The sequence below is a fragment of the Pseudophryne corroboree genome, chromosome 2 (assembly GCF_028390025.1).
Source record: "Pseudophryne corroboree isolate aPseCor3 chromosome 2, aPseCor3.hap2, whole genome shotgun sequence".
Lineage (NCBI taxonomy): Eukaryota > Metazoa > Chordata > Amphibia > Anura > Myobatrachidae > Pseudophryne > Pseudophryne corroboree.
In genome coordinates this window covers 871603031-871628021 of record NC_086445.1, presented here as the reverse complement: position 1 = coordinate 871628021, position 24991 = coordinate 871603031, and the positions used below count along the sequence as shown (strand labels likewise).

The following is a 24991-nucleotide window of genomic DNA, read 5'->3' as shown; positions in this document are numbered from 1 at the left end:
GCATCCTACATATTAAATGGGGAAAGTCTAGGGGTAACAGTATTGGAAAAAGATTTGGGGGTACTAATTGATAATAGGCTTAATAACCGCATACAATGTCAAAGCGCAGTAAAGAAGGCAAGTAAGGTGCTAGCGTGCATAAAACGGGGAATTGAGACAAGGGACGAGGATGTAATTCTGCCGTTGTACAAATCATTGGTACGTCCGCACCTGGAATATTGTGTTCAGTTTTGGGCACCACTGTATAAAAAAGATATCGGTGAACTCGAAAAAGTTCAAAGGCGAGCTACTAAATTGATTAAAGGGCTTGAGGGACTGGATTATGAGGAAAGGCTTACTAGGTTGAATATGTATACTCTGGAAAAGAGGCGTCTAAGAGGAGACATTATTAATATCTTCAAATATGTAATGGGACATTACAAAGAGTAATCAGAGGAATTATTTATTAAAAGAACTCTGTTTAGGACACGTAGGCACTCGCTGAGGCTGGAGGAGAGAAAATTCCGTACGCAACGGAGGAAAGGTTTCTTCACTGTTAGGGCAATAAGGATTTGGAATTCCCTGCCAGGGAAGGTGGTAATGGGCGGACTCTGTAAATGCATTTAAAAAGGATTGGATAAATTTCTGATTGAAAATGATAACCAAGGTTATAACGTTTAAAATACTGACGTTGAAAATCCGGGTGTAACATGATTTATAGTTGTTAACTAGTCATAAAACATTACTTCAGCAGGTACATTATAATCAACTCAACTTAATACAGAATACAGGTTGAACACGATGGGCATTTTGCCTCTATTCAACCTCAATTACTATGTTACTTAGGGGGTCATTCCGAGTTGATCGCTAGCTGCCGTTGTTCGCAGCGCAGCGATCAGGCTAAAAATCGGCACTTCTGCGCATGCGTATGGCACGCAGTGTGCACACGCGACGTACTTTCACAAAAAGCCAATGCAGTTTCACACAAGGTCTAGCGACGCTTTTCAGTCGCACTGCTGATCGGTGAGTGATTGACAGGAAAGGGGCGTTTCTGGGAGGTAACTGACCGTTTTCCGGGAGTGTGCAGAAAAACGCAGATACAAACGCAGGTGTGCCAAGGGAAACGGGGGAGTGGCTGGCCGAACGCAGGGCGTGTTTGTGACGTCAAAACAGGAACTTAACAGTCTAAAGTGATCGCTAGCTAGGAGTAAGTCTGGAGCTACTCTGAAACTGCACAATCTTTTTTTGTAGCAGAGCTGCGATCCTTTCGTTCGCACTTCTGCTAAGCTAAGATACACTCCCAGAGGGTGGCGGCTTAGCATTTGCACTGCTGCTAAAAGCAGCTAGCGAGCGAACAACTCGGAATGAGGGCCTATGTTACTATATCTGCCCCCCCTGCAGTGCACATGGTTTTGACTATTTGCTAACAAATTTGTTGCTGCGATTAGATCTGAATTAGGCCCTAAGATGCAAAATTGAGGATAAAGTACTCAGTCTAGGATAAAAAGGCAATGGGCAGGTCTGATACCAGTGACCCGCGCCATGCATGGGTATGCTTCATCTGCAACTATATACCAATTCTTTTTTGCTGCAAAACACTATTCCAAAGTACTTAGGACTGGATCGCAATAGGTGGGGAAACGGGGGTGGCGTCATGCAAACGGGAGGTGTGGTGTGGCCGTGGCATCACACGCAGCTGCCGCGATCAGAAAGATGGCGGTGGGCCTCCCTTGGACACAGCCAAGCTGCGCTGGCAGGAGGCAACCCTACTTTCTACGATCAAGCACAAATTGTGGTGCGGTCGCAATTTCTGCTTGGTGAAGGTGAAGGGGGGCACGGCGGTCATTTTGCTGGGCGGCCTTGCCCAGCGATGGTCGTCCCCAAGCATGCGATCACAAGGATTGCAAATTCTGCTACTTAGCAGAATTTGTAATCCTTACTGAATTAGGCCCTTAGTGCGCTAAAAGCAATGTCAGACACAAAATTGAGTAAAAAGTATACAGCATAGGAATTGCACCCGTTGGTCGCAGCAGACATCTTGCGCAGTATGGCGCAAAAAGGATTTTTGTATGAGGTCACATCTGTACCTTGCCAACTAGCAACACTTGCTTAGACTTTTAGTTCAGCAAGACTTATAGAACTACATGATACCTCACCTTGCCACTGCTAAGATGAATCTGATTTTTTTTGCAAACTATTCTCTCCGAAATATTCTATTTAACCAATACATTAGGTACAATTTGAACCTAATCGATCTTTATGTAATAAGCCCACCAGACATGTCACAGACCACTGAACCTAAAATGTAAGTTTTTTCCCCATAAAAAAAGACCCACTAAAAACATAAATATTCAACATACATACATATACAAAATTTATTTGCGGAAATGTGAATCGAAGAAAAATAATAATTTTCTACGTGCAGATTGCAATTACCTAGTTTATAATTAATAGCTAATATTACTGTCTATGCGAATTTGCACATTCTGTCATGGTATAAGTACATATGAATTTGAATATATATATTATAAAGAGCTAGGACCATTTTGTATTGTAGACTTAAAACCCATCTATGACATAAGATATGTTTGTGCTGGCATTTGTACTTTAGGGTTTATGTGCAAGATAATTGCACTTGATATTGGGGGTCATTCTGACCCGTTTGCACGCAGCGGTTTATCTCTGTGGTGCGAACGGGTGTGGAATGCGCATGCGCAGCGGCCGCAGTGCGCGTGCGTGACGTTGCCCTGTCGCCGGGTTTCTTCGTGGCTTAAGAAAAAAGCGGTCGCAGGACGGACCGCAAAGAAGATTGACAGGAAGAGGGCGGTGCAGGGCGGATCCGGACCGTTTGGAGCCGTTTCGGGGAGTGGTGAGTAAAACACAGGCATGCCCAGGAGAACAGAGGGCGGAGAAGTGACGTCAAAGCCGAGCCCATCATCGCTGGATCCATCGCACAGGGTAAGTAGGTATAGGGCTGGTCTTGTTTTGTGTGATTTTTTTTTCAGCTTAGCAGGGCTGCACAAGCGATCGCAGCCCTGCTAAGCTAAAATACACTCTCCCCATAGGCGTGGACTAGTTGATCGCAGCAGCAGCAAAAAGTTGCTGGCTGCGATCAACTCTGAATGACCACCATTATCTGTGACGTTGTGACTGTACAGTGCTTTAGCTAGATATTTTATGTCATATTCGGTACTAGTTTATACGCCACATTTCTTATAACTTATAGCTTATAAAATTTGTTTTACCTTCTCCAAAGAGTCACCTTTGCCTTGAGCAGTATTCTCCCCAAGATCAATTTCGGGGACACTCCACTCAGCTCTTTTTACATTCCGCCTGGCACTCTAATGTAGGGATGGCCATCATTGATTCAAAATATTTGATGGTCTATGCCCGATGTTGTTTACTCTTGCCATTGATGTGGGAGAACCAGCCATCGGTGGTACAGTAACACCCAATGGTGTTTTTTTTTCGGGGGGTGGGGTTCATTACAAGGACCTAGGACACAGAGCCTAGCTCCGTCTCCTGATGCACCCACGAAGCCTCGCCATCAGGCTCCGATTGGCCCACAGGCCAATGAATAGTTAAGCATGGATGACCATTGGTGGGTGAAACCATCAATGGTTCTGTTGCAGACTGTTATGTGCCATCGATGGCCATCCCTACTCTGATGGGACCAATCAGATCGCTTTCACGGAGTGAGCCTTCGGCACAGCATAACCAGCGTAGTCATGTGACCGATACAGAGCTTAGCCAATAGTGCTCCACTGCTAGCCTAGCAGTGGGGCGCTTTTGGCTGAGCTCTATATCCGTCACATAACAACAGACCTGGTCACGCTTTGTCGATTGCTCACTTTGGGGAAGCTTTCTGATGGGGTCTGCCTCTTAAAGATGGGTAGGGATCTCTGATGGGAGGAGATCTATAACTGTGCCTCATATCAGAATAGTTCTTCGCTGATGTTACTCTGACAATTCCATCAGTGATCCCTTCCCCATCTTTAGGAGGCAGGGCATGGTTTGGACAGTGGGAAAACTGCAGAGAGGGTAGATGGTGAGGACAAACATACACAGTACTGCCTCTCAGCTGTTTTCCTCTCTGGTCAACAGGTTTCCGGAGAATAGGTTATTTCCTTATATGAGCTACTTACCGTATAATCCTCCGGATCCCTCTCCTTCGCCCCCCGCCCCCACTGATGCATGCGCCCGCCATCAGCCATGTACATACTGTGCAAAGACACAAAACCAGAAAGCAGAGTGCTAGCGTAAACCATCTGTCTGCTTGTAGTTCTTCACTGAGACGGGCTCCCAGCAAGTGCTTTTACATAAACTCATTCATTTTCACTGTATAGTCATTCTCTGGGATGTCACTCTTAATAGCAATACAGATGTATCCTTTTACACTGTTGCTTCAGCCGCGTGAAATAGCCCCTTTTGGAGCGCTGGGTCCTCTGCAACTTTTTCCTCACCATGCGTCTTTTTTGCTCAAAATGTACGTCTTACTCATTTAAATAAAACTGGGAGCATCAAACTACATTGCTAGCTTTCACTGATCAATTTAATATGCAATATTGGAATATCTGTGTGCGACTGAGTCTGAATCTGTGTACAAAGGGCTCCCATGCAGCCGCCACGGCTTTCCTCACACAAAGTTCCATTGTGCTGCTACTTTGTAGGTGAAAAAACGAGTTTTATGGTAAGAACTTACCTTTGTTAAAACTCTTTCTGCGAGGTACACTGAATTTGGATAGACAAGGATAGACATAGGGGTGTAGAGTAGGATCTTGATCCGAGGCACCAACAAGCTGAAAAGCTTTGACTGTTCCCAGAATGCATAGCGCCGCCTCCTCTATAACCCCACCTCCCTGCACAGGAGCTCAGTTTTTAGTTAATCAGCCCAATGCAGTAGCAGGAAAAGAGACGACAACAGTTAGTAGCCACATACACCACACTCTCACGACAGGAGAAGTGTCAGCGGCTAATGCCATACCAACCCAAAGAAGCTAAGTGCGTCAGGGTGGGTGCCTTGTGGAGCCCAGTGTACCTCGCAGAAAGAGTTTTAACAAAGGTAAGTTCTTACCAGAAAACTCGTTTTCTGCTGCGTGGTACACTGGGCTCCACAACGATAGACATAGGGGATGTCCTAAAGCAGTTCCTTATGGGAGGGGATGCACTGTAGTGGGCACAAGAACCCTGCGTCCAAAGGAAGCATCCTGGGAAGCGGCAGTATCGAAGGCATAGAACCTTATGGACATGTTCACAGAGGACCACGTAGCTGCCTTGCACAATTGTTCAAGGGTCGCACCACGGCGGGCCGCCCAAGAGGTCCCACAGACCGAGTAGAATGGGCCGTAATGTGAGCAGGAGCCGAGAGGCCAGCCCTCACATAAGCATGTGCAATCACCATTCTAATCCATCTGGCCAAAGTTTGCTTATGAGCAGGCCAGCCCCGTTTGTGAAATCCAAACAGCACAAAGAGAGAATCAGATTTCCTAATAGAAGCAGTTCTCTTCACATAGATACGGAGAGCCCGTATCACATCCAAAGACCGCTCTTTGGAAGACAGATCAGGAGAAACAAGTGCCGGAACCACAATCTCCTGGTTAAGGTGGAACGAAGAAACCACCTTAGGTAAATATCCGGGACGAGTCCTAAGAACCGCCCGGTCACGGTGAAATATCAGATATGGGGAACTACAGGACAAGGCACCCAAATCCGACACTCTTCTAGCTGAGGCAATAGCCAGCAGAAACACCACCTTAAGGGAAAGCCACTTAAGACCAGCTGAACCAAGAGGTTCAAACGGAGACTCTTGTAACGCCTCCAAAACCACCGACAAGTCCCAAGGAGCAACAGGCGGGACATAGGGAGGTTGGATATGCAACACACCCTGAGTAAAGGTATGCACATCAGGTAAGGTCACAATTTTTCTCTGAAACTACACCGACAAGGCAGATATTTGAACCTTGAGGGAGGCCAGACGCAGGCCTAAGTCCAGGCCCTACTGAAGAAAAGCCAACAACTTGGCTATACTAAACTTGGAAGCGTCATAATCGTGAGATGCGCACCAAACAAAGTAAGAATGCCAGACCCTATAGTAAATCCTAGCCGAAGCCGGTTTCCGGGCTCACAACATAGTTTGAATGACCGCCTCAGAAAACCCTTTAGCCCTTAAGACGGAAGCTTCAAGAACCACGCTGTCAAAGACAGCCGGGCTAGGTCCTGATAGACACAGGGGCCCTGAACGAGGAGGTCTGGGCGTTGTGGAAGTAGAATTGGACGCTCTGACGATAGACCTTGCAGGTCTGAGAACCAGTGCCGTCTGGGCCACGCTGGAGATATGAGAAGCAGAATTCCTTTTTCTTGCTTGAACTTCCAAATTACCCTGGGCAGGAGTGACACCGGAGGGAACACGTACGGCAGCCGAAACCTCCACGGCACCGCCAGCGCATCCACGAATGCTGCTTGAGGATCCCTTGTCCTTGCTCCGAAGACCGGAACCTTGTGATTGTGTCGAGACGCCATCAGATCTACGTCTGGAAGACCCCACTTTTCCACTAGGAGTTGAAACACTTCTGGATGGAGGCCCCACTCGCCGGCATGTATGTCCTGACGACTGAGAAAGTCTGCTTCCAAATTCAGGACTCCCGGAATGAATATTGCCGATATGGCCAGTAGATGGCGTTCCGCCCAATGTAGAATCCGTGAGACTTCCTTCATTGCCAAACGGCTTCGAGTGCCGCCTTGATGATTTATGTAAGCCACTGTGGTGGCGTTGTCCGACTGTACTTGAACAGGACGGTTCTGAATTAAATGCTGGGCTAGGTTCAATGCATTGAAGAGCGCCCGCAATTCCAGAATGTTGATCGAGAGGAGGGACTCCTCCTTGGTCCACCGACCCTGAAGGGAGTGTTGCTCCAGCACCGCACCCCAACCTCTTAGACTGGCATCTGTCGTCAACAGGACCCACTTGGATATCCAGAAAGGACGGTCCCTGCACAATTGTTGGTCCTGGAGCCACCAGAGCAGCGACAGACGGACCTCCGGAGTCAATGAGATCATGTGAGACCTGATCCGGTGAGGCAGGCCGTCCCACTTGGCTAGAATTAGCTTCTGGAGGGAGCGAGAATGGAATTGAGCATACTCCACTATGTCGAATGCTGAGACCATGAGGCCCAACACCTGCCTCGCCGAATGTATCGACACTTGCGGACGAGAAAGGAAGCAACGAATCCTGTCCTGAAGCTTCAGGACTTTCTCCTGAGACAAGAACAACCTCTGGTTGTGAGTGTCCAATAGCGCTTCCAGGTGCACCATGCTCTGAGCAGGGACCAGGGAGGATTTCTTCCAGCTGATGAGCCACCCGTGGGCTTGTAGAAACCGGACCGTCATATCCAGATGACGTAGGAGAAGTTCTGTGGAATTTGCCTTGATTAACAAGTCGTCCAGATACGGTAGTATCCTGACCCCTTGACGGTGGAGTACCACCGTCAACACCACCATGACTTTGGTGAAGACTTTCGGAGCCGTAGTTAAACCAAAAGGTAACGCCCGAAACTGGTAATGGAGGTTGCCAATCGCAAACCTCAGGTATTGCTGATGTGACGCTGCTATAGGAATATGCAGGTAAGCATCCTGTATGTCCAGGGAGACCATGTAGTCCCCAGGTTCCAAGGCCAGAACTATAGAGCGAAGAGTTTCAATACGGAACTTGGAAACCTTCACAAAACTGTTCAATGCCTTGAGGTTGAGAATGGGCCGGGAGGACCCATTCGGTTTCAGGACTAGAAACAGCAGAGAATAGTACCCCGGCCCCTCTGCGTAAGAGGCACCTGTACTACAACTTCTGTATCCAGGAGGGTCTGTACCACTGAATGTAGAGTGTTTGCCTTTGTCTGGTCCAACGGGACGTCTGTCCGGCAAAATCGAGGAGGGGGTCGGGTTTTGAAGGCTATGGCGTAACCTCGAGTGACGACTTCCCGTACCCAGGCATCTGAAGTGGTCTTCAACCATTCCTGGGTATACCCTAAAAGCCGGGCCCCCACCCTGGGATCCCCCAGGGGGAGGCCCGCCCCGTCACGCGGCAGGCTTATCGGTCTTGGAAGCTGGCTGACGGGCCGCCAAGGCTCTTTTGGGCTTTGGCTTACCAGGTTTGGAAGTGCGGGCCTGCTTGTTGTGCGCCTGACCTTTTGCTTTACCTGAAGGACGAAAGGGGCGAAAGGAAGTACCTTTAGCCTTCGACACAGAAGGAGTGGTACTTGGCAGACAGGCAGTTTTGGCAGTAGCCAAGTCAGCTGCTATCTTATTTAAGTCCTCCCTAAACAGAATATCTCCCTTGAAAGGGAGTACCTCCAGGGTTTTTCTAGAGTCCAGATCCACAGACCAGGATCTCAGCCACAATATCCGGCGAGCCAGGACTGACGTAGTAGAGGCCTTGGCTGCTAGGATACCGGCATCAGAAGCCGCCTCTTTAATATATCGAGAAGCTGTGACAATATATGACAAGCATTGTCTAGCATGGTCAGAAAAGATTGTCTAGCATGGTCAGAAGAGATTTCTAACTCCAAGGCCGATGCTTCAATAGCCTCTGCAGCCCATGTTGCTGCAATAGTGGGCCTTTGTGCAGCACCCGTGAGGGTGTAAATCACTTTTAGACAACTCTCCACATGTTTATCCGTAGGCTCTTTTAGAGACGTGACGGTAGTGACAGGTAGAGCTGAGGAAACCACCATCCTAGCCACATGTGAGTCCACTGGAGGAGGTGTTTCCCAATTTTTAGACAGCTCTGGCGCGAGGGGATAGAGAGCCAGCATCTTCTTTTGAGGCACAAACTTCTTACCCGGGTTTTCCCAGAGTTCCTGACGTATATCCACTAGGTGGTCAGAGTGAGGTAAAACTTGTTTAACCACCTTCTGACGCTTGAACCTATCTGGTTTCTTAGGAGGGACGGATGGCTCGGGATCATCCGTAATCTGTAAAATCAACTTAATAGCCTCCAAAATATCAGGAACATCCACATGTGAACTACCCTCCCCATCAGCAGTATCTGTGTCAGAATCTGTGGTGTCAGTGTAAGTGCCGTCTTCATCAGACGAGGTGTCAGTGACAGCAGTGGATTGCGAGGAGATAAGAGCTCGCTTAGAGGACCCCTTGGTCTTAGGCGAGCGAGGGTCAGACTTTTTAGTAGTCAGGGACTGGTTCAACTTCTTCAATTGAGCAGATAAATCGTCCGCCCACGGTGGGTTAGCTGCAGGGACCACATACGGTTGCACCGGCATAGGGGGTTTCATAGGGGGTGTTAGTTTATTAACTAGCGTATGTAGAAGCGTGGAAAAAGCGGCCCACAGTGGGTCATTATGTACCTCCGTTGCCACAGTCCCACTGGGGGGCAAGGAGCCCCCAGAACCAGAGCCCACAGCTGCTATATTCTCCTCATAGGGATCTGTGGCTTCAGCAACACCGGCAGTGTGTTCAGCCCCAGAACAGTTACCCTCAGAAGCAGACATGATATAACTTGCAGTATCAGGTAACACAGTACAATTGGCAGCAGCACAATACCTCTTACCCAAACCCCTGCGCAGTGTAGTCAGCACTAGCAGAGATAAAGGAGAGATATGGTGATTAAAATCACAGAGAAAAATACGTATTAAAGTATATCTTTGTGAAAATCCTATATAAATATAAAACCTGACGCACCAAGCCCCCTCAGGTTATAGAATATAGGGATAGCAAGTTGAGTGAGAGACACGAAATGGACACCACTCAGCGAGCTAATGCACACACAGATAGTCACAGTTTGTAGAATGCAGAGGTTATTACTAACAATAATACTGCACTGGACTAGCTTGTATATAGCTATATAGTCAATAGATATAACACTGCACAGTAAGAACTGGATGTATATCACAGGGTAATTGTACTAGAAAACCCTGACTAAATGCACTCTTTCTTAACTAACACTGTCTAAAAGACCGGTAGAATACTTAAGTGTCATGTAAAGTCACAGCACCGACAACCAGGCGGCTTTACACAGGAGGATTTGCCCAAGCAGTCCCAGGAACAGTGTAGCTGAGAGAAATGGCGCCCAGACACTGACAGGGAGTGAGGGAGAGACAGATATGCAGCTCCAGGGCGGGAACATTTGCGGGAAATGGTGCCCTGGAGCTGGGGGAGGGGCTTCAGGTCTAAGCCTTATCCCCCTGCTGGCAAAACCACCGGGTACTGTGGGCTACTATTAAAATGTTTTTTTTAAAGAAAACCTGACCTGCACCCATGCCCTGGTGATCTAGTGGGATCGCCTGTACTGCCACAGTGTCCAGCGCGCGCGGCCCGCCTCCCACTGACCGCTCCGGATCGCGTTAAAGTACGAGTCCCGCAAGCGGGACCCACTCACCACCTCCCGAAGCGCGGCCACGAGATCCCGGAGAGCCCCCGTCGTGTGTGCCGGACCATGAAGAAAACCGGAGCCTCCTGCTGTAGTTACCCGGCAACCAGGGCTCGGGAGTGTACAGCGCCGCTGGGGAGAGCTGGAGCTACAGCAGTGAATGTCTCTGACATTTACACACCGCTGCTGCCCTTGTAGTCTTCACTTTTTCTTCAAAAAAGCTCTTCTTAGGGCTGCCTGGAGCAGCCCCTCTGTTATGTGCCTGCTATCTGCGGCACCAGCTACAAAACTGAGCTCCTGTGCAGGGAGGCGGGGTTATAGAGGAGGCGGCGCTGTGCATTCTGGGAACAGTCAAAGCTTTTCAGCCTGTTGGTGCCTCGGATCAAGATTCTACTCTACACCCCTATGTCTATCCTTGTGGAGCCCAGTGTACCCTGCAGCAGAAAAATTATTCCTGTGCGGTTAAAGTCGCAGTCCAGCATCTCTAGCACACTTTGAATGTTTTTTGCGTGTATGTGATGTAAAATTGAAAGAACAATACAGTCTGCTACTCTCATAGTGTCTCAGTCATGCTGGGTGTTACGTGTGACGTATAGCATAAAGATGCTAGTTGCATGAGTACATATCTTTTGTACCAAGTTTGCACTTCTCAGCGGGATGGTATCGGGATGCCGGCAGTCATAATACTGACAGCAGCACCTCGACACGCAGGGTCCCCGCACCTGTGTGGTAAGTAGGCTACCCCTTCCTTCCTACTCCCACTAACCCTCCCTTCCAGGGTCGGTTCTAGACCTTGTGGCGCCCAGGGCGAAGGTTCCTCTGGTGCCCCCCCCCCCCCCCCCCGATAGGTAAAACAGGGTTAGTGCGCGCCGTGGGTGCTCAGCAAAAAATAGGGGCGTGGCTGCATAGGGAAGGGGCATGGTCACAGTTATGTCCCCTGTAGCTGTGCCCCCAGTAGATTTGCCCCCTGTAGAGTTGTATCCCCACTAATTTTGCCCCCAGCAGTTGTGCCCCCTGTCGAGTTGTGCCTCCTGTAGAGTTTTGTCCCCAGTAGTATTGCCTCCTGTAGAGTTGTGCCCCCTGTAGCTGTGCCCCCTGTAGCTGTGCCCTCAGTAGCTGTGCCCCCTGTAGATGTGCCCTCAGTAGCTGTACCCCCAGTACTGTGCCCTCACTAGCTGTGCCCTCAGTAGTTGTGCCCCCTGTAGCTGGGCTCCCAGTAGTTTTTTCCCCCAGTACTGTGCCCTCAATAGTTTTGCCCCCCAGCCCTCCTCTCCTACCAGTTGTCAGCGTCTTTTGCCCCATGGTCGTGAGTGGCAGTGGAGGAGTCCTCAGTGGCCGGCCAGCGTGGCTCGCGGGGTGCCCGGGGGTGAGTGCAGCTCTGGCTGAATGGTGTGGTGGCTATGTGGGAGCTGGCTTCTCTCCCTGGGCGTGTGTGTGGCTGCAGGTTGCTGTGGAGTTGCCCCGCATTGTGCAGCTGTATAGTGAGGCGGCTCAGCAGCTCCCCTCCACCGCCAACAGGCTCCTGCCTGACAGAACAAAAGTACTGCAGCGCATATAGATTGAGCAAAAGTTTATTACTTCATTCTAATAAAAATAGCAATATTATAATTCAATAAATCAAAACATCCATAACCACCGGCCGGTAATTCCAACACATCAAATGTATTATTTTAAAAACATAAAATATGCTCTTTTCTATATGGACACTGCTATAGACTAAATGAGTAAAAATTAATTCAACAATTATCTTCTACAGTGTATGTCTTAGCTGCTATGATTTAAACCGTCCTTTTGACAATGTAGCAGTCCATTCAAATATTTAAAGACACTGTATCGCTGTAGAAATTATGTAGCAGCTTAACACGCTGCACGCTGACTGATCCGGCTAGCAAAAGTCACTAGTAGCTGTAATTTATATTAAAGTGCAACAAAGTAGCAGAAGGTCCATTCAGCAATTTGGATCCGTTAAAACTGAAGGAATTAGTTCTTTATAGCGTCTGGCCAGACAGAATAGGTGTATGCTCACCGCTACCTTCCAGCATTGAGATCACAGTGAACTCCTCCCAGCTGCTGGTGCTTTTAACCTTTGAAGGCAGTCATCTCTGGAGGATATATCCGTGTAGATCTGAAGCTATTGCTGGCGGTAGACAGTGCAGTTTGACAGCGGTATGGAGCAAAGATACGTGAGTCCTTAACGCGTTTCCCCGCCTCCCTCCGGGTTCAGCGGCTTCATCAGAAATACCTGCCTGATAGCGTGCGGGCTGTTGTGTGTCTCGGCCTTATATGCGCCGCTGCTGGGGACTGCTGCAGCTCTCAGCAGGATGTACATGCTGGAAGTTGTACGTTCTCAGTTGTAGTTCTCTCACAGCTGTGGGGCCACGAGGGGCCGAGGTCTCATGCTCGTTGTGATTTATATGAAGGGTCCCCAGCCTTTATCTAATTGTGAGTGTGACAGTGTCCTGCGCTGAACGCAGTAGTGGCTCTTGCCACGGCGGCGGCGCCCTCGGGACAGCGGCGCCCCGGGCAAAAAGCCTGCTTGCTCGTGGCAAGAGCCGCTACTGCTACCTTCCCGCATCCTGACGCTAACCCTTCCTGGTGGTGCCTAAACCTAACCCTTCCACCCCCGCAGCCTAATCCTCCCCGGTGGTGCCTAAACCTAACCCTCCCACCCCCACAGCCTAACCCTCCCCGGTGGTGCCTAAACCTAACCCTCCCACTCCCGCAGCCTAACCCTGACCCTCCCCAGTGGTGCCTATCCCTAGTATCCTGACTGGATCCCCTTGCAGCATGTGCACACCCTCCATCTGTACCTTTTTAATAGGTACAGTACCTTTTTTTTATAGTCTGTACCGGTTTTTGGCTCTCCAAACTTCCATTAAAACTATAGGAAAAGGGGCGTGGCCATGTCCCTTTACCCATGGCCACGCCACCTTTTCTAATTTGTAATGATTTTTATGTGTAAAATGTTGGAGGGTATGCATGTGCCTTCTATATTTCTAGAAATACAGATTTTTGCAACAAACAAAATCAGATGATGAGTGAGGATTAACACTCAGCATATATACAGTACCACAGCTGCAAATATGACCTGAGCACAGACACACCAGGGAATTCTGGGCTTCATCAAAATTATTATTTGTTTACATTTGTTTGTTGTTAAATCATTGCAGTAAGTTTGCAGTTGATTAACAGTCTGTGTTTAGCTTGTTTTATTAATAAGCTAGAATTCAGAAGCTCATTAGCAGTATTAGTACTTACCGTACAGTTTTTGCTGAAAACTAAGGTTTGTATGAACCACAAGATTAAATTCTACACGGTAGAGATGGCTAATGAGATTTAGCAAGTTTTTTTGCCAGTGTGTCCTGTTTGATATTTAAGGTTTTAACATGAAGAAGTTTATCCTTTAAGCTAGATCACAGGTTCTCAAACTCGGTCCTCAGGACCCCACGCAGTGCATGTTTTGCAGGTAACCCAGCAGGTGCACAGGTGTATTAATTACTCACTGACACATTTTAAAAGGTCCACAGGAGGAGCTAATTATTTCACTTGTGATTCTTTGAGGAGACCTGCAGAACATGCACCGTGTGGGGTCCTGAGTGAGGACCGAGTTTGAGAGCCTGTGGGCTGCATAATCGCTCCACATCAGATCTTGTCATGTAATGCTATATTGTGTTGCTCCTTCCTGTCAGACCACCTGTAGGAGGTACTAGATTGAACATAAATACCCTGTTCTGCAGAACCCTATATTTCTCTGGTCTTGGAACAATCCAGACTTCCTGATTCACGTTACCTGACAAATCCTCCATAAATAAGTGCGGAGTTCATGTCTTCTGATTGCTCATAAAGAAACTCATGTGTTTTTTTAAATTGTGAAATTATTGAAATCATACCCCAGGCCTGATATGTAGTTAAAACGCTCAGATCATTCACACATGCCTAAATCCATGTTTCATAAATACACATGAACTATTTGTGAGTCGGTTGATCTGCATACTGTATTTATAGATTTATTTATTTTTATTTGTTTCCAGTATGTGGTAAGCGCCAACAACCTACTTTTATAGAGATGCGTCTTCAGAAAACAAAACAACTGTGTTATAGATTGCACTGCATTGTCATCTGCGTATGAAACCACACGCGGGAACCTTTTATCCGTCGTAACTTAAATTTTACAATGCGCATATAAAGATAATGTTATTTAATAGTTAATTCCCTTTAATGTGTCTTCTACATTCCATTCCTTCCAGGGTTCTCCTGAGCTTCCTCTTTCAAGATAGTCAAAATAAATGTTTTTCCTTTCATTCCCACTTTTATTTTCTCTTTTCCCTACAGGTGGGGAATGGCGGCTGAAATATGAGAGATCCTTGCGCGAAATTGACTTCACAAAGAAAAGGATGCAGCAGGAATTTGAGGATAAACTTGAAGTAGAACAGCAGAGCAAGAGGCAGCTGGAACGTAGAGTAAGTCTGAGCAGCTTTTGTCTCCATTCAACAATGCATTTTTGTTACAAGAATGGTGTGCACAGGATATTGGGGCAGATGTTTTAAGCCTAGAGAAGTGATAAAGCAGTGATAAGTGGAAGGTGATAACGCACCAGCCAATCAGCTCCTAACTCAATTTACATATTCGAGCTGATTGGCTGGTGCGTTATCACCTTGCACTTATTACTGCTTTCTCATTGCTTTATCACTTCTCCAGGATTAATACTGTACATCTGCCCCATTGTGTCCAAAGTCATACACTGTGTAATGACTCTAATATAGGTAGTCATTCCGAGTTGTCCGCTCGCTAGCAGTTTTTAGCAGCCGTGCAAACACTATGCCGCCTCCCACTGGGAGTGTATTTTAGCGTAGCAGAAGTGCGAGCGAAAGGATCGCAGAGCGGCGGCAAACTTTTTTTTGTGCAGTTTTAGAGTAGCTCAAAACCTACTCAGTGCTTGTGATGACTTCAGACTGTTCAGTTCCTGTTTTGACGTCACAAACACGCCCTGCGTTCGCCCAGCCACTCCTGCGTTTTTCCTGGCACGCCTGCGTTTTTCCGAACACTCCCTGAAAACGGTCAGTTGACACCCAGAAACGCCCACTTCATTTCAATCACTCTGCGGCCAGCAGTGCGACTCAAATGCTTCGCTAGACCTCGTGTGAAACTACATAGTTCGTTGTAATAGTACGTCGCGCTGCATACGCTTGCGCAGAAGTGCCGTTTTTTTGCCTCATCAAGCTAGCGATCAACTCGGAATGACCACCATAATTAATATTGTTTTCTCTTACGTCCTAGGGTATACTTGGAATCCATTTAGTACCATGGGGTATAGACGGGTCCACTAGGAGCCATGGGCACTTTAGAAGTTTGATTGTATGTGCTGGCTCCTCCCTCTATGCCCCTCCTACCAGACTCGGTTTAGAAAATGTGCCCGGAGGAGCTGGTCACGTCTCTGGAAGCTCCTGAAGAGTTTTCTGCATTTATTTTAAAAAGTTTGTTATTTTTAGGCAGGACTGGATGGCACCAGCCTACCTGCTTTATGGGACTTAAAGTGAAAAGTGGCCCAACCCCACTAAGGGTTAATGGTCCCGTTCCCTGCTGACAGGACGCTAGCTCCTGAGGGAAGTATTCGCAAGCCCCACCACGGCGAGCGTACATTCCCGCAGCACGCCGCCACCCCTAACAGAGCCAGAAGAATGAAGAGTGGTGACTACTAAGCTGGCGTCCCGGTTAGCGGGTCGCCGACCATTATGGCGGCATGAGGGTACAGAGACGCACGGCTTCTAAACGGGGCGGACTGAGCCTCCTGACTAAGGAGGTCATTCCGAATTGATCGCTAGCTGCCGTTGGGGGCGATTTCTAGTGTACTACGTCCCTATCTAATCTAGGTACTTAGTCTGCGACCCAGCTAAGCTTGGCGTCAGTGATAAGGGCGCCGTGTGCTGGTTCCATACTCTCTCTCTGTGTCTCTCTGAAAGGACTCTTTGTGGGTTAATTGTGCTTTTAACATTTTCCTGTGTGTGTGCTGTCACTGCTGCAGTATGTCAGGCAAAGAGTGTATTTCATGTAAGACCCAGTGTTCCTTTTCTCCACGGGGTTCACTAGTGTGTACTGTGTGTAGTATCCCTTCCCAGGCTAGTGGGCCAGAACCAGCATGGCTGAACTCCCTAGGAGGAATGATTTCCATAATTTCTACTAAATTATCTCGTAATGAGAAGGAGATGCAATACGTAAGGCAGTCTATGGCTGAGTTTATGAAAAAGGACTCAGTACCCAGACCAGCGTCTCAGTACTTTACCATTTGTCCGCAAAAACGTACATTAGCCCATATCCTGCATTCTGACTCTGATAATTAAGGGTCAGAAATGGAGGAAGGTGAGGTGGACATAGAGGTTTGGGGAAGGTACTCTATTGCAGGGTGTAGAGGCTCTAATAGATGCTATCAGAGAAATTCTAAATATCCCTGATAAGGTGACAGAGGAGAGTGAGGAATTTTACTTTAATAAAAAGAAAAAATCCTCAGCCACTTTTCCTGTGTCAAAGGAACTAAATACCCTGTTTGAAGAACCGTGGGTTAATCCAGATAAGACATTTCAAATTCTTAGACGGTTGTTATCATCTTTTCCTTTTCCTCCTGAGGACAGGAAAAAATGGGAAAATCCACCGATAGTGGATGCGTCAGTCTCCAGGCTCTCACGTACAATTGTATTACCTGTCCCTGGTGCAGCCTCCCTAAAAGATGTGGCTGATCGCAAGATTGAGACTACACTCAAATCTTTGCACACTGCTGCTGGGGTGGCCCAGAGACACACTGTAGCATGTGGGTGGATTACACGAGCCAATGCTAAATGGTTGGGTAATTTAATTGAGGGGTTAGCTCCTGCAACATATACAAGACTCTGCAAACTTTATGGTGGACGTCATAAAGGAGATAGGTTTGCTTAATGCACGCACTACAGCTATGGCAGTGTCAGCACGCAGTATTTTAGAGCTACGACAGTGGACTGCTGACGCTGACTCCAGGAAAGGCGTGGAAGGCCTGCCTTTCACAGGTGAGGCTTCGACAAATGGATGTCCCGAGCTACTGCGGGTAAGTCCACATACCTACCTTCTGCAGCTCCGCCTAATCAGGACTCAATTTACATTCCTTTCGGACTTCCAAGTTTAGGGACAAGGCCAAAGGTTCTTGTACCGCCTCCAGAGGTGCTAGAGGAAAACCACGCAAACCAGCGCCTGCTTGTTCACAGGAACAGGGCTCAGGTTCTGCTTCCTCAAAACCTTCTGCATAACGGTGGACCACAAGGCCTGGAAGACAGGCAGGTGGGAGCCCAGCTAAAATTCTTTAGTCACATTTGGACAAGATCATGCTAGGATCCCTGGGTCATAAACCTTATATCCCAGGGCTACAGACTCGAGTTCCAGGAGCTCCCACCTCACAGATTCTTGAAATCAGGCTTACCAGTTTCACAAGAGCCAAGTATAACCTGACAGGACGCCATTCAAAAACTGTTACAGACCCAGGTCATTGTTCCAGTTCCACCTCATCTACAAAACAAGGGATACTATTCCAGCTTGTTTATAGTACCGAAACCGGACCGTTCGGTAAGACCAATTCTGAACCTCAAGTCATTGAACCCGTACTTACGAGTGTGCAAGTTCAAGTTGGAGTCTCTGAGAGTGGTGATCTCAGGTCTGGAGGAGGGTGAATTCCTAGTGTCTTTGGATATCAAGGATGCGTACCTTCTCATTTCAATCTGGCCGCCTCATCAGGCTTACCTTCAGTTTGCACTGCAGGACTGTCGCTACCAGTTCCAGGCCCTGCCATTTGGTCTCTCTACGGCACTGATGGTGTTTACCAAGGTGATGGCAGAGATGATGATTCTGCTTCGCAAACTAGGGGTGAACATAATTCCGTACCCGGACAATCTTCTTATAAAGGCTCCGTCCAGGGAACAGTTGTTGGAGAACATTGGTCTTTCAACCAGACTTCTCCTGGATCATGGGTGGATTCTGAACCTACCAAAATCTCACCTAGAACCAATGCAGAGGCTTCAGTTCCTGGGAATGATACTGGACACAGAGTCTCAGAAAGTGTTCCTTCCGTTGGAAAAGGCAATGGTTTCTTTAGGAGGTTGAATGTGCATTTGACTAGACTCTGTAGAGGGGAAGTCATAGTGGCAGGTGATTTTAACGAAGTGCATGACGCCTCGGATAGATCCTCCCCTCCCTCATTTCGTCCTTCTACCCCTACACGCCCGTCATCGGCATCTCTGGCCCTGCTAGACCTTTTGAAACTCCAGTTGCTATTTGACTCTTTCAGGCTAACTGACCCTCTGACTAGAGACTATACTTTTTTTCCTCTGTACATAAGTCCTATTCTAGGATAGACATGATCCTACTCAGCCGAGACCTGTCCTCTAAACTTAAATCTACTAGTATACTCCCTATGATTTGGTCCGACCACTGCCCGATTGTGGTTGATCTCCACTCTATTGCCCCCCGTCCCTCTCCTGCCTCTTGGCGGTTGAACGATTCTCTATTACATAGTCAGGAAGTCACTAACCAGAATAAATGCTGCCTCACTGACTACTTTCTACTTAATGACCTTTCGGAGACTTCACCTATTACCTTTTGGGAGGCACATAAGGCTGTCTTACGTGGCCATTTGATTAGTCAGGCGTCCAGGTTTAAAAAGTCCCAGGAAGCTAGCTTCCTCTCCCTTTCCACCAAACTTCAGACCCTTGAGCGCCAACATAAACTCTCCCCTACCCCTTCCAATTTAGAGTCCTTACTGGAAGTGCGGTCTGCGATCTCGCTGTCTATGTCAGAGCGTACGGCAAAGACTCTCCAGAGGCTTAATCAGACCTTTTATGAGATGGGTGACAAAGCCGATAGAATCCTGGCATCCCGCCTTAGAGCACAGCGGTCACGGAATAACATTCTGGCGGTACACACAGAGTCTGGTGGGGTCACTTATGCCCCAGAGGGTATAAACAGGGTGTTCCGGGACTATTATACCAAGCTCTATAATCTAAACCCAGCTGATTCAGGCTCCGGTCCCCCAGATGCCTTAATATCAGAGTTCTTGCATAGGGCTAATCTCCCTCGGCTATCTGAATTCGACTCTTCGGAGCTGAACAAGAATATCACTGATGAAGAAATAGCTGCCATTCTGAAGACTTTCAAATCTTCTAAAGCTCCGGGTCCTGATGGCTTTACGGCCTCTTACTATAAAAAAATTTGCCTCCATTTTGGTCCCCCATCTCATGGTACTGTTTAATGCTGTACTTCATGGCACCCCATTCCCGAGTAATATGCTGGAGGCCAGGGTTGTAGTTATCCACAAAGAGGGCAGGGATCCTCGAAATTGCGCTATCGACCGATGTCCCTATTGAATTTGGATATCAAACTCTATGCAAAAATTTTGGCTACTCGCCTCAATGGTATGCTCCCGGGTCTGATACATTATGACCAGGTGGGATTCATCCCTGGACGTCAGGCCAGGGACAACACTAGGAGAGCGATCGACCTTATCCAATTGTTGAATTGCAGACAAACCCCATCCATTATCCTTTCCCTCGACGCCGAAAAGGCGTTCGATCGTATTTCATGGCCTTTCTTATTTCAGACATTACAGGCGTTTGGGATATCAGCAGAATTTTTGACGGGAGTCTCTGCCCTCTACTCCTCCCCTATATCTAAGGTCCTCACTAACGGAATATTATCTCCTCCCTTCCCGCTGTCCAATGGCACGAGACAGGGGTGTCCTCTCTCCCCCCTAGTGTTTGCCATGGTCATTGAACCCCTGGCCGCTATGATAAGAAACTCTGACGGAATTAGGGGAGTGAAGGTGGGCTCGCAGGAGTCTAAGATTTTGCTCTTTGCAGACGATGTATTGTTGTCTCTTACTCAGCCGCAGTCTTCTCTCCCCGCCCTATATCAGATTATAGAGGAATATGGTTCCCTGTCGGGCTATAAAATAAATTTCACTAAATCCGAAGCTATGTTATTACATGTACCTGGAGATCTCAAACGCTCCCTGCAGTCCTCCTATGACCTTCAATGGCAGACACTAAGATCAAGTATATTGGTGTTTATATCACTTCTCACTATAATTCCCTGTACTCTAAAAATTTCCCGCAACTGTTGACCAAGATTAACTAGGGTATTCAATTATCCGCAAATTCGCGGCAATTTTTCGCCCGAAAATTTTTCGCGGCAATCGGCCGAAAATTGCCGCGAAAACGCTCCATTTTTCGACCTATTCAATTCCGACCGGGTTTCACGTGAAAATTCTTGCAGTGAAAAGTGCAGGTGAAAATGGGAAAATCAGCCTGTACCCCAAAAAATGCTAAACTAACATAGGAAAACAGAAGAGAAGTGTGTTAGAGATCACATTAGAGAGTTTTTGGGGACTTAAATTGTGTGAAATGGCGGTTATATGCATTTTTTTTTAAATGCAAAAAAATGATAGAAAGCAAGTTTTTTTGAGCAAAATAAATGCTCTCACTAAATTTGGGGTACATGAAAATGGGTATAAGTATATATTTGGGTCATTTTAGGGTACTTTAAAAAAAAAAGTGGAAACAGACCGATTACTCCCATCTGCAAGCCTAAAAAACACCTGTCCCACTCATAAAGCACCCCAATATACCTGTCCCATACCTTGAACCCCAATTTCCATCACTTTTTACTTTTTCACCCCAAAAATGACATGTCATTATTGGCCAATTAAAAATAATTAAAAACTTCAACGTGCCTAATTAGTCATAAAGGGGGGTGTCCCAGGAGTTCTGTACCATATCCAAACATTTTTACCTTAAAATAGTGACTTTTCCCAACTTTTCACCTGCTTCAGAGAAGGTGAAGTGAAATTAGTGAAAACATGATCACCGATAAATTTTCCAGGATAATTGAATAGGCTGTAATTGCATTTCACGTGAAAAGTCCGGTTTTTCACCCAAAAACCGGACTTTTCACGTGAAAAGTCCGTTATCACTGCTAATTGAATATGGCCCTAAATCTGATCTGGCAAGATGGAGATCACATATTATATCCTGGCTGGGTAGGATCATTGCTCTCAAAATGACAGTCATGCCACAACTTCTCTACCTTTTTCAAACTCTACCTGTGAGGGTTCCGGAGGGGGTTCTTAGGGATGCCCAGGCCTCATTCGTGAAGTTTGTCTGGAACGACAAACCCCCACAGATAGCCTTTACTGTGCTCCGGCTACCTCGCTTGGAGGGAGGCCGAGGATTCCCCAATGTTAAATTTTATTACTTGGCGAGCCATCTAAGTCAAATAGTGTCCACCTTTGCGCCCCGGGGCTCTATTGCCTGGGTGGATTTTGCAGCTCTTTCTTTGGGACTTCGCTCATTGGCTTCGCTGTGGGGTCTGGGCAAACCACATCAGCTCACTCTAACGAACTCCTCTCCTTCTCTTAAATTCCATCTCTCTATTTGGCATAAATTTCTCACGAAATATAAGCTGTCCTCCTCATGCTCCCCTCTCACACCCCTCTGGGACAACCCTGATTTCACCGCTGGGATTTCGCCTTATCGGTTCACACCCTGGTTTGGTGCTGGGATCCATGTGGTGCATGATATCTCTCTACAGGGACATTGGATGTCAATAGACGATATCAAATGTAGGTTTTCCTCGCTATCCCCTCCCTTTTTTGAATACTTTCAGCTCCGTCACTTTCTTCTCTCCCTGCCCCAAGCGGATGCTCTGCGGGATCTTACCTCTTTTGAGTCTCTATGCACTACAAAACCCATATGTAGAGGGCTAATTTCACTGATCTATTCTATGTTGGTTGGAATCTCTTCGGGGCCGCAGACTCGCCATGAGCGGGAGTGGGAAAGGGACCTAGGTCCCCCCACCAGACGATGCCTGTTGGGAGGAAGTTCGGGAGGGTATTGCTAAAAGCTCTATCTCTACCCGACTCAAGGAGACATCCTATAAACTATATTATAGGTGGTATTACACCCCGGACAAACTATCTAGGATGTTCCCTTCTGCCACCCCGGTTTGTTGGCGGAGATGCGGTCAACGTGGAACTCTCTTCCATATTTGGTGGACCTGTCCAAGTATGGTTCACTTCTGGAATAAGGTACTCGATATATTGAACTCCCTATCTGGTTTAGCACTCGAACTGGACCCGTGGATGTTTTTATTGGCCCGCCCACATCCAGACCTTGACCCTCTTTTGAATAAACTGTTTTCCCATATATTAGTGGCTGCTAAATCATTAATTGCTAAAAATTGGAAGGCCTCCGCTGCTCCTACTATTCCAGCTTTGAATAATTATATTTGGTTCGTTGCTAATATGGAAAAGATCACTTATTATCTACATGACTGTCCCCACAAATTTGAACTGGTTTGGGGCCCCTGGTTGCTTATGATGTCTCCCCCAATTTGATGCTCAAACCGTTCTTTTGTCCCCGTCCTCTGAGCTCCTGGCCATGCTGTACCTGGATCCTCCCTCCGGACGCCGCCATGCCCTCCTTGATCCTTATTGGTTATTGAGCGTCGTCTAGCTCGAATGTCTATATCGATATTGTAATGTGTATGCTCTATTCTTAGAATCATTCGATGTTCTTTCCTTCTCATGACATAGGTCAGCTCTGTTCTTTTTTCTGTATCTGCCCCTCTTCTTTCTCTTTCTGCTCCCCCCCCCCTCCTCTCTCTTTCCTCTTCCCTGTTTTTTTCTTTTATGCATATGGTCCCCGTATAGGGGACATCTTTGTTTGTTTGTTAAATACAATCAAAATTATTTGAACAAAAAATCTCCATGGAGACTGATTCTCACCCTTTATTGTACAACTATGTCAGTATTGTCTAACTTTTTGTCTCTCCTGGTATAAATAAAGAGTTTAAAAAAAAAAAGGAAAAGGCAATGGTAATCCAGTCTATGGTCCGGGCCATCTTGAAGCCGACCCGGATCTCTGTGCATCTTTGCATACACCTTCTGGGGAAAATGGGGGCTTCTTATGAAGCTATTCAGTATGGAAGGTTTCATGCGAGGCCCTTCCAGCTGGGTCTGTTGGACAAATGGTCCGGATCGCATCTTCACATGCACCAGAGGATTTGTTTGTCGCCAAAAGCCAGGATTTCCCTGGATTCTCAGTATCCCCTACGAACTACGAGAAAAGTATTTACCGGTAGATAATTAAAATCCTGTTTATTATTATCTATTATTTTTAAAATGCCACCATATTTTACAGCATTGTACATTGAGTGGTTAATGATACATATACATTATATACATTGACCAGAAATACAAGATAAAGATGGCCTCACCCAAAGAAGCCTATGTCCCAATTTTATCTGGTGGTGGGCAAAGTGTGTTCACCTACTGTATCAGAAAGCATCATCAGCTGCCAAGATTAAATCAGCCAATATAGCTATAATGGTGTAGGGATTTATTCATCCACTAGAAGGTGCTGTGATATACATACAATGGGGCTGATGCTTAGTTGGGCATACGCCTAATTACAAATTTGTACTGCGCATGTAAAGAAAAAAGGTGTACACCCATGTCAGTGTGCAGATTGGTACTTGCACCTCCGTGTGCCGTAGGTTAGAGAGTGAGGAAGGGAAGGGGCGCGCAAATGCAAACTAAGCACGGTGATTGTAGATTTACCTCTGACGTTGAAAGAGGCGCTATCAATTGCTGTGCCTACAGTATATTGTATGATTTTGTGGCCGTACTTTTTAATACATTTTTTGCTACTTTAATTTGTATGATAGAAGGAAGATTATATCTCCAGTTTTATACAGTATAGGTTTTAATTCAGTCAGACAATCAGGCATTGTTACTGGCATTTAACTATAAACAACAAAACAATTCAAACAGAAACCCAAGTAGAAGCATAATAGGAAGGAATACTAAACTAATCCCAGGTCCTAAGGAGCTACAGTATGTTGGGCAAGAGACCAAAGTCTATTAATGCAGCAAAGAAGACATCAGGATTCAACAGTCACTGCAAGCTGAAGTCCACACTACACCACCAATACAGACGCTGAAGTAAATAGTGGTAGACCACTGTGAGAAATGAAAGGGGATGTGGGTAGGGCAGGTGATGGGAGTAGAAGTCTGGCCACTCAATCAAGCTATGGTATTATCTAATGTATTTATGACTTGGCTCTGTGTATGTGGGTGGGTGTATGTAAATCTTGCACATATGAGGTTCTCCTTTGCCTTCATATAGTGGGGGGACATTTTGCGTACTGAATAGTGATATCACTGTTGCAGTAAAAGTATGCATTGATATAAGAAAGTCTAGATGCTATCATCATTTTGAATGCACATTACAGACCTAGATTTTTCTAGAGCGTAACCAACACAACCAGCTCTCTCTACACCTTTTTCTTGTAGTGAGACCTCAGATCCAGGAAAGATTCATCTTAGCACATACTTTTGTCTGGGTGTAACCAGAATCTTTTTCTTTTAGCTTACAGATCTGCAGGCAGACAATGAAGAGACACAAAGAACTCTGCAGCAACTAAAGAAGAAGTGCCAGCGGCTAACATCTGAGCTGCAAGACACCAAGCTTCATTTAGAGGGACACCAGGGGCGGAATCATGATCTTGAAAAGAAACAACGAAGGTCAGTGATTCCATAAACGGCACTAGGGTTGGTTCAGCATT

General features: G+C 46.8%; 1 protein-coding gene across 20 annotated transcripts in view; it reads left to right on the top strand.

Annotated features, from left to right (window-relative positions):
• Positions 1-24991, top strand: part of MYO18A (myosin XVIIIA) — a 597092-nt gene that overhangs the window by 454269 nt on the left and 117832 nt on the right. For all 20 annotated transcript variants that reach the window (XM_063955930.1, XM_063955929.1, XM_063955931.1 and 17 more), the window contains 2 exons: positions 14690-14817; positions 24796-24950. In XM_063955930.1, coding sequence (XP_063812000.1) covers positions 14690-14817; positions 24796-24950 — 283 coding nt within the window. The remainder of the gene's footprint in view (positions 1-14689; positions 14818-24795; positions 24951-24991) is intronic.